Genomic DNA, 11,038 nt, shown 5'->3' on the forward strand with positions numbered 1-11,038 from the left:
CAATTAGTGAATGTGGTTAATATGTACATCGGGAACTGCACAGAGTTCCATATATATGCACAGCACATATAAGTGCTTTACAAACTCCAACAGGAGCAAACATCCAAAAACATACAGAAGTTTTGAGGAAATAGGAGTGGTGTTCTAGATGAAACATGGTTTAGAGAGACAAGCACAGGGCTAAAAAGTCAGAAAAGCCTATCCTATTCCTACATCTGCTGAGGACTTACTCTTCTTTCCACTTATATAGAACTTCACAAACATGATTTGACTATACCTCAAAACATCACAGAAGATGATGAACATCATTATCTCCCATCTTCCCACTAAGGAAACTGCGGCTTAAAGAACTGATTTGCCCGTATCAGACTGCAAGCAAATCGGTGTCAGGATTTGGTTTAGAATACAGGTCTCCTGACTTCCACACTGAAGCCTAATCCTGTAGACCAGAGGTTCTCAACCCATTTCCACTCAGAACCCTTATAAACACCTGACCAAAAGCATCCCATGTATTCACACTCTACACACTATTGTAATAAGCTTTGTACAAAATATGCCTTGTAACACATCATTTGAAAACAAATAACTCACTGGAGAATATCATCATGGTGATATGTATATAGCAACATTATATGAAAGATATGAATTCCCCCATATGATGTCATTAGCACATGTTCAAAACAAAACAGCCTTGCCTAGGCAAAAATTGTTACACAGGTCATTCCTAAACAAAGGAATGCATGTTTGCCTCAATTTCCATATAAGTAGTAGACAGAATCTTTAAGACAGCAGGGGGAAGAGATGGCAGGAAACAGAACAATTTGCATTTTAACAAACACAAGTAGGGGCATGGAGCCTCCTTCACCACCAGACTCCATGTTGTTTTTCTTACTGCTTGAATAAACTTTACTCTGAAGGGTAACCCTCAGAAGAATCCATTTAAAAGGTTCACTGGACTATAAAAAAAGGGGTAGAGAACCTCACATTTTCTTTCACCTAAAACAAAGGCACCAGAACCTTTGATGAAGTAAAAAGTAATTTATGATCTTGCTGGAAAACCAGGGGTGAGAAAGGCCATCTTAAACAAAACCTTGAACCAAACCTTGCTAGATTAAGTTTTAGACTTTTAGATGCATGTTTTCACTTTTATTTGTTCGTAACCATTTCTAACTGCTATCTCTTATACCTGAATTCACTTAAAATCCTATCTTCTTTTGTTAATAAACTTGTTTTATTTTTAATCTAAACCAATCCAGTGCCGTGTTTAAACTGAACTGTTAGGTAACTCCATCTAAAGTAACAAACTACTGAATATTGACTTCTTACAGGGACAATGTCTGTCCTTAATATCTGAACTATCCAGGAGAGGGCTGGTCATTGCAGAACACACGTTTTTGGGAAAATCCGGGAGTCAGAGTGCGTTGGGGTCATCTTGCAAGTAGTAAACAAGGCTTGTGGAAGCCAGTGTGTGACTGGTGTGTTGCTGGCAAGCTGCTGGGGTCAGAGCTTGCCGCCCCAGGCATGCGCTTGCAGCGCTGGTGCCTGGAGCCGCCCCTGCTTCTCTCTCAACCCTTCCATGCCCCCTCACACAGCTCTCACCACTACTATAAGAGGCTATCAAGCCAGGTCCACAGCTTCTAGATGTCCTTTATTATCATGTCCCAGAACTGAACACTGGGAAGGGGGAGAATCTCCATTGTGATTGGGTTTGGGGATGGAGCAGCAGTAGCAAAAAGTGGGGGGGATTATTTGGGGGAACAAGCTGCTACTTTCTTGCTCTCCCTTTGCTCCTGCTGGATCTTCACAGCCATAGGATTCTGCTATGTGGCAAGGGGTGGGTTGTTCTCAGCTAGTGGAGTGCTAACCAGCAGGCAACCCTTAGCAACACACCTGAAGGCATGGCTCCATCATTTGAGAAATATTGCGGTAGGCTACAGGGCACCATAGACAAGACACTTAACTAAACTGAGACACAGAGAAGTTTAGTTTATATACCTATTCTTTGGCAAATTGATTCTAGGAATATTACATTTAGACAGTATTCTTTATTAAAAGGTACAAATGGCAAACCATAAGCACATTTAAATAGCTTTGTTTAGTGTCTGGGATTATTTGTTTCACATTTAATGTTATGTATTTCCAAAGACCAGGCTAGTGGAGAAATTACTAATGACTTCTTTTCAAGAAAATTGTGGGTGAGGTAATATCTTTGACACACCTTGTCTCTCTAATAACCTGGGATCAACATAGCTACAACACTGCAAACAAGAAAACTGTGACCACCAGAGTTCTTGACAGACCCTAATCCTGTTTGAAGCCACTATAAAACAATTGTCCAGAAAATATGTCATTAATTAGAAGGTGATTCTGAAATGTAAAAGACCTTCAAATTAGGCTAAGAAAAATTCTTGCATATGGTAGATACATCACATTCAAGCTTTATTTACAGCAATTCCACAGTATGTAGCTTTTATGGCACAGAGAGATTTACTGAGATATCAAACAATTTGAAACTGAAAGTGAATTACTGCTAAATCCCAGAACTGTCAAAAAGTCAATACGTTAGATTCTTTGCTAGAAAGAAAGTTCTTTGCTCTGCCTTTGTGGTATCAGGCAGTGTTCTCATCAATCTTTTTCATTTTTTTTAATCAAATATTCTTCTAGAAGGCAACATCTTCATCAATCTTTTTTCTTTTATCAGTCAAACTTGCTATCACAGTAGTCAACCTCTTCATCAACTTGTCATTTCTCCCTTTTGTCCACTTCACTATTAAACTTTTATCAATTTATTGCCAGATTTGGATATAGTATAATAGTTTAAATCAAAGCTAATTCAAAATAAAAGCTAAATAAAAGTTACAGTAATATTACTACTTACTTTACAGATATAGTATATTTCATTCTGAAGGATCCCAAAGCACTTCACATAGTAAATCCTTACACCAGCTCTGAACTGAAGTCATCACTGAGATGGAGGGTGTTAGCCAGCTAATAGAGAGCAATATGATATGAAACAATTATGTGCAAGGGGACATTTTGGTCCAGATATTAGACCAAACTTTTTTTTAAAAAATACTTTCCCCATTAAGGTATTTATAACATGACCAAGTAGTATCAGAATGCAACCCGAAATTCAAAAACCTAGCAGTCTGAAAGTTTAATATCCCCCACTTGCTTTGTGATGCGAATGTACGCAGATGTTCATGTCAATGTTTCCTTTTTCCTCTCCACCATCATCTTCATTTATTGTTCAATTTCAAGGAAGTTGTTGTGGGAAAGCTCATGTAAATAAATGGGTTATATTTTGTTCTGTAGGTGGTAAGATTTATGCTCATTCTCAGAAGGGAGTTCCACAGCAGTGGGTCTACTGGAAAGAAGCCACAATCCTCTACATTTGTGAGTTTCCTTCGGGATGCACTCACAACTCCAATGTCCCTGAGAAGCACAGGTTAGCTCACAAACAGCCTCAAAGATCAAGATCAGAAATTTACATCGGATTAGTTATTGAACCACGTGCCACTGTAGTGTCTGAAGCACCATGGTGTTTTTGATGTGCAATGTTGATTAGAAGGTGGATTGCTTCATGTTGTGCTATCTAGAACATCTTAATAAGCAAAGGTATGAGATATTGCTGTAGTAGGGTGGAAGCAATAAATATTCAGATCATAAGTGGGAAAGCTGTGTTTTACATGAGGGAAATGCAGAGCTGGGAGTCATTGGGACACTACTGAAGCTGGAGTCTGTGACAGTTCACAACCTATCCTGAGATTTAACATGTGTCAAATGGGAAGTGGGAAAGGAACTGAGCCTCCTGGAACTGTACAAGGGAGTGTCCTTGAGAAGCTGATGCCCACCACAACCCCCTCTTCTGCCTGAGAGGAAGATTTTGAGCCAACATAGTGCCGAGAGTCTTTGCTGGTGCCGGGTTGTTCCGGTGCCAGAGGCGCGCTTCGGACCGACGGCGCCTGATCTGCGCACGGTGCCAAGGGCACCGGGCTAAGTGCCACTTCCATTAGGAGCTGTTTTAAACGAAAGTCCCACTCCTTTTTTGTCCCAGGCTTGAAAGCCTTACAAATGCGGCACTTATCTGGTTGATGGGATTCTCCCAGGCACTTCAAGCAGGAGTCGTGGGGGGTCTCCCGTAGGCATCGGCTTGAGACAGGCCGAGCAAGGCTTGAAACCCGGAGACCTAGGCATGGGCCCTGGTACTGGGGAGGAGGGAAGGGGATAAACCCCATTTCCTCCAAGTACTATCTACACTATCTACAAAACTTACTATTAACTACACTATAACTGTTAAAACTACACTAAACAACTATCTACAGTACAACAAGTAAAGAATGGAGATCAGCTATGCCGCACTCCACAGTTCCAATGACTGTCACGGGTGGTAAGAAGGAACTGAGGGGGTGCTGGGTCGGCAGGGGCATATATCTGGCGCCATAAGGGCGCCACTCCAGGGGGCGCCTCAGCCGACCCACCGACTGTTGCTAGGGTAAAAATCTTCCGACGATCGTGCACGTGGCACGAGGACACCTAATTGGAATCGATATGAGCAAGCATTCGAAGAAGAATGGCTAAATCCTCTATGTCAGCATTCAGACTTGAAGTTCATGGGAGTCTAGTAATTCCAAATAATGTGCTCAGACCACTGAGACACATAATTTATGGAAAATTGCCAAAATATGTCTTTAAAGAGAAATGCACACATGCATGTTTAGAAGACACACTTCAGTGATGGTTCATAAATTATACAATGTCAAGCATCATCTTCTGGCTTTGTTCACCCTCATTCTCATATTTCACTTTCACTATTGTCATCTTACATAAAGGTAAAATGTCTTACTTTCCTCCCCTTTGAATTATTCCATACCACTGTACAGTGCCTCTCTTACCAGAAGACAGAGAAGGAACATTTAATATTTTTGAATACTGCCAGCTCACTGTATATACCTGTCCTGCCAGTTCAATATTTCAGATGAAACTTAGAATGTAGCAATTTCTTCAAATATGCTAATTTTGCAGAAAATAAGGCACAACAGTCTTTAATTTACCAGAGCCAACTTGAAAAGGAGGTGGTCTGGATTGATATGAAACACTTAAAGAAATTTTAAAGGTGTGAAACCCAACCTTTAACTTGCACATGTCCAAATATTTACAACTTCCTAGTACAATTCATGTAAAAAAAAAAAAAGGAATTAGTGTCTTACAGATACCAGCAGAATCCAATGACAGAGGAAGTGGACCCACACAAATGGAAGGGTACTGCACCTATTGAAAACTTAAGATATCCAACCTATACTGTTCTGTAAATCCTGGGGTCAAGGACTGGGACACCACCTTGCATATTTTAAGAAAGGACACCTTCACTGTCTTGGCCCAAGAGAGAGACAATGATCTTGTGCAATGAGCTTTGAAAGAGACTGCTACTTCCTTGCCTCTCCTGATGCATATCTCTATCATAAATTCCTTAATCCAGACTGGTAAAGTAGACTTCAAAGCTATTTGTCCCTCTTGTGACATCCATGTGTCACAAAAAGCATTTCCAATTGCCTGAAGGTAGCTGCTCTATTGTAAGGAATCCTGAGAAGCAATCCTTTTAAAAATTAAAAAATAAGTTGCAAAACTAAGGGAATTTGAAGTTTAGAGCTTCTAGTCATAATCATGCATATACAATTTGGATGGAGAAAATGCATATTATAAATCTGAAAAGAACAGAATATTTGTGGTTATTGTCAGAAGAGGATGGAGCCAGCAAGGGATGAAGTTGCCCCATGCAAGACCTCTACTCTTAATGAGCTGATCCCCAAAATTCTTATCCAGAGAATTGCCTGAATTTCTTCTGATGTGAAATAATCACTGCACACACAACAAAAGGTTTCCAACATATGCTGGAGAGGTGGTTCCTTTCTTGTAGTACATTACAGTACTAGTAGTATTGTAGTAGTTTCACCCAGTCCAATTAATTAACCATTTTTTCTTGAGTATGGGGAGATCAATACTAAACAGTAAGTCTGAAGTACAATGCATTTTTACTGAGTATCAGACTTAACAGATTTTCTGACACTGGTAGTTTGAATTAATGGAAGAATAAATAGTGTAATTAGAAGAAATTAACAATGGAGCTAGGAGGACAGGAAGAAAAGGAAAAGTAAGAGATGGAGAGAAAAAAGAAATAGCTATAGATTAGGAAATTTTATGCATTCATGGTCTTAGATTTTAAAGTATTTCTTTCACAGGAATCCCACAGATCCATAAAACTGCAGAACGGTGTTACTGTGTAAGGCAGAGGAGAGATTAGAATTGTTTTTTCTTTGTTTTAAATTACATGACACAGATCAAGTTCTAATTTGGAAAAAGGGAAAGAGTTCAAATAATTAAAATTAAATTAAGGGGATGCAGGGCCCAAATGTGCAGGATGCCCAGTGCCCTCACTTCCTTTGGACCACAGTGGGTATTTAGAGCACTCCCTATTACACAGGATCAATCATTCAGAGAGGGAAACCAAGCAGTAACTGTTGAATGCATACATACACATACCATGTATGGGAGCATTACTTCCTTGCTCAGAAAACCTCCTTAGGTGATCAACAGACCCAGTACATTTTTTCTTATCTTGGGAAACAAATTATAAATAATGTATTTTGTGTCAGGATAGTCAAAATCAGCTGACACGCTACTGTTATCAGTTTCTGACCAAACTCTTTAGTAGTTTTAGGCATACAGAGTTGCAGGCCTTTGCTCATGAAATTAATTTCCTCTGTTTGCTAATATTTGACAAATTTCAAGGTACAGCATCAGATATATCTCTGAAGACAGGAGGTTGTTTTAATCTTATGCCAGTGAAGCAAATATATCCATTTCATGCAGGCACTTTTTGAATTTTAACTGTATGTTTTTAATTCTGAGTTGCCCATGTGCTATAGCTATTATGTCATTTTTCCACATTTCAGAAGCAATCTCTCTTTGTCAAGCGCTTTGTTTTCCCAATTAATTTGTGCAAACTTTAGTTCTAAAACTTACCATTTAATAATGTTTCTGGTGAGACTTAACCCTGTTTTGACAGACGTTATGCATTTTTTGAATATGAGGGCATTCAAACCCGGCATTTCCCTGGGACCTGTTGCTGGCTACTTTTCAGATTATGTCCTTAAACTAATATCTAGTAGAGGTACTTTTTATTTTGATAGAATACATTCTCTTTATATTTTATTCCGTTTTGGTTTCACTGGATGACAAAAAGGTAAACTATTCTATTTCTGTCATTAAATGTGAAGACAATAAAAAAGGACTTAAAGCAATCTTCCTGGAAAACTAAAGCTGTTCATATGTTCTATATTTCTCACAACCATAACATAACTTTGCAGTGCCCTCTACTGTGCATCTCAGCAACTCCTTTTGATACCATGAACCAGAGATAAACATGTCCACGAAAACAAAGGAAGCCACCGCAGGTCAGAAGCAAGCAGCAAATTTGAAAATGCTGTGGAAATAAATAAATACACAAATTTGTGTGCCTGCAGTCAGACAATCTGTGCTTGGGATTAAGTTTTCTTTCATATCTCATTGCTTCCTCTCCTCCAATGATCCAAGAACTGTTAGCCAAAACTGGAGAAACCAAGTGATACAATCTTGATACAGATTTGGGGGGAAATGGATTTTTTTTAAAAGGATCCCTTTACTGCTATGTTGTCTATTGAGGCTGTAAACTCTCAGGTATTAAGTAATAACAATAATAAGGATAACAAAAGCTATTCTATAACTATCCCCTAGCCTCAGATAAAATTTCCAAAGTCACAACCAAAAGTCTGTGCTTAAACTGCATATGGGACAATTTGTGTTCTTCTGACTTAACCAAATGCTTGAAGATGAGAAGAAAGCAAGCAAGATGCAGGCATATGAGTTGAAACAAGTAGATTCTACCAAGAGCAGCTAGTCATACATAAGGCTATGATTTAATCATGGGTATTTTTAGTAAAAGTCATAGGCAGGCCATGGGCAATAAACGAAAATTTACAGCCCATGACCTGTCCAGGACTTTTACTAAAAATACCCGTGACTAAATCTTGGGGGGGGTGGGCCTGCTAGGGGAGGATGTTGGGGGGGGGCTGCCGCTGCTGGGGGCAGGGTGCCCAGGGCCAACAACATCAGCTGCCAGGGATGGCCCGAGCAGTGGCTGCTCCAGCCACCTGCCCAGAGACTGCTGCCGGGGCTTCCCAACCAGCAGTTGGTGTGGCTGTCCCTCGGGCCATTCCAGCAGTGGCTGGTGTGGCTGTCCCAGGGCCACCTGAGCAGCTGGCCCTAGAGTCAGCTGCTTGGGCGACCCTGGGTCAGACACACGGGCTGCCTGCAGAAGTCATGGAGGTCACAGAATCAGTGACTTCCGCGACATCCATGAGAGACAGATCCCTAATCATACAGCACAAAAATGGTGTCTTGCTCACAAAAGCAAAGGCATCCACCAGTATTTTCACTTACAAGGCAATACCTATAAACTCCACCTACACCCCAAAACAATCTAAGCATATTATTTCTAAAAATAAAATATATTTAACTCCAAAAAATCTGATTCTACTATTTCTCTTGAGTTTGGACGGGCTTAGTGTGGAGGGATACAGGAGGGGCTGAGACGGTTCTGTGTGGTGCAATCTGGGTGTGGGCGGCTCTGCAGAGGGGCTCGTTGCGGGGGTTTGGATGTAGAGGGAATGGGATCCAGGTCAAATGGTTGGGGCTCAACAAGGGGAGGTCTGGTGTGTAGGAATGAGGCTCAGCAGGGGGTCTTGGTGTGGGGGGATTGATGGGGTGAGAGTCTGGGTACATCTGGTTGGGGCTCAGTGGGGTGGGGACCCGAGTGTGGGGAGTCTGACGGGGTGGTCCAAGTGCAAGGGGGGGGGGCTCATCAGAGTGGGAGTTTGCATGGGGGGGGTCTCAGCCAGGGTGTGGTCTGGATGGAGGGGTGGAGGTCCAGATCCAGGGGGGGAGGGTCTCAGGAGGGAGTCTGGGTTCAGGGGGCTCAGTGGGGGGATTCTGGGTGTGGGGGGTGAGGCTCAGTGGGGGGCCGGGTATGGGGAGTCTGGATACCTAGGCGGTTGGGCAGATGGGAGAGCAGCTCTTTCCCTGCAGCTGAGGAGTGATGGGGGCAGGGGTGGGGAGGGTGCAGAGCTTCCTGCAGCTGGGTGGGTTTCTGGGAATAGGTCTGGCCTGCTCCTTGTAAGGGAAGAGGAAGTCATGTCCTCCCCTGCCTTCAGCCCATCTGGGACTAATAGCTGAGCCCGGCAAAGAGTAAGAGAAACCGGCCAGGGCATCCTCAGGCCCACCCCCCACCATGCAGTGATTTACCTCTCCACTGGCTGCTCCGGATGCCCGAAAAGACACACCCAGGCTGCTGGGGAGGGGTACATGATCACTCTTGAAGCTTCCCTTTGCTTCCCTGTCAGAAGTCATTTTTCTGAGAGGAAGTCAAGAAATCTGCAGAGGACATGAATTCTGCATGCGTGCAGTGGCACAGAATTCTCCCAAGAGTAATTTTAGTATCAGAAGACCCAACACCTAATATTAACAGAAACTCTGTCCAAGGGGCTGTCGTGTTCTGGGGTGCAATCCAGGGCAGTGAGGGGTTATGTCACTGCTTGCCCTGTAACCGTGAGTGACTCAAAATGTTCTGCTGCTGGAGCTCCCTCATCTGGAGGCTTCCAACCAGCAAACAAGTATGCACTGAGTTTGTGTACTTTAAGCAGCCCTGGTTCAGCACTCTGATTCCAGCAGCCTCCTTGTTATACTACTGCCACACTCTTTGTTGTGAAAGAACTCCTTGAGATGAACTAGAAGAATTCTGCTGCTAACTCCTTCACATGTTAGTGGATTCTGGATGAGAGCTTTGCACTAGCAAAAGTAAAAATTACTCTTCCTAAAAGTAATGGGGACAAAGCTGATTTTGTTGTTGTCTGACAAGATAAAAAAATATAGAGTACAAATTTAGGTAAAGTTACCTTAGTAAAGTTACCATAGACTCACCAACATGTCCATACACTTACACCAAAACTAAATAATTTGAGAGAATATTTAAATTCCAATTATATCAATTATTTTGAAGACGAATGCAAGAAAACGTAGCTAATCAGTAACTAAAAAAATATTTTTCTTATGTACATCTCCATCAATGCTAGGTATCCTATATAATGTAATACCCCCAAAATACATGAACATAAAAGTTAATGTTAAGTATGTTACTATGTAACATTAAATTGTTAAATTATATTTAAAAAAATAAGGCTACAGATTTAAAGAGAGCTACTCCTATAAAAATATCAACTCTACCTGAATATCCCATGAGAGGAGTCCTGCTTCTACAACCTGATCTACTAGAAGAGAGGGGTGTTTTTCCTATCCAGGCACTATTTAGACCTCTTGCAGAAGAAGAGCTTGTAAAATTCATTGTGCTAACATTTTCTGCATACGAACTCTTGTCCCCAAAGTATGAATCTATGAAAAAAAGTCAGAGCATCTCTTGAAAAGATAATGCATAGATCACTTTGCTATTTAAGTCACACAAACTCCATAAAATAAAATTAACACAATCAGACATGAATTGTTTTGTTTGAAAAGCAATACAAATAAGGAAAAATAGTTAAAAGACTGTTAAGATATCTTAATGGAGAAAGGTTAATATATACAGTCACAGAACCCAGGGAGTTTGCTGAATTGATATTAATATTTATATAATCCAAGTATAAAAAGAGAAAAAGTAAACTTCAGTAGGATGCTATTTTGGAAACCAACTCATATTGATATGATAATTTCTCCTTAATGTCATTACTTTATACTGACAGCAAATTCCCTGCTTAGGATGTTATACTAATATTATGTGATAAAAAGCCAGATACAATGCATAATTTCATATTTGAGGGATTTCTGGGCCTATAAAAGGGGCTGCTCTATTTGTCAGATTTTCTACCTTCAGTTGCCTGTCTATTTCAATAATAATATCTGAAGTTGCACAAAGTGCTTGTGAAAATTCCCAAGTCTGAAAAGGGTCATA

The 11,038-nt window shown here is 40.9% G+C and overlaps 1 protein-coding gene across 1 annotated transcript in view; it reads right to left on the minus strand.

Annotated features, from left to right (window-relative positions):
* The window catches only part of MSH4 (mutS homolog 4), a 58,494-nt gene extending 48,020 nt beyond the window's left edge, over positions 1-10,474 (minus strand). The window contains exon 1 of the mRNA XM_054037929.1: positions 10,318-10,474. Within this exon, the coding sequence (XP_053893904.1) occupies positions 10,318-10,435 (118 nt within the window). The 5' untranslated portion in view covers positions 10,436-10,474. The remainder of the gene's footprint in view (positions 1-10,317) is intronic.
* Positions 10,475-11,038: the final 564 nt, after the last annotated feature.

The sequence above is a fragment of the Malaclemys terrapin genome, chromosome 8 (genome assembly GCF_027887155.1).
Source record: "Malaclemys terrapin pileata isolate rMalTer1 chromosome 8, rMalTer1.hap1, whole genome shotgun sequence".
NCBI lineage: Eukaryota > Metazoa > Chordata > Testudines > Emydidae > Malaclemys > Malaclemys terrapin.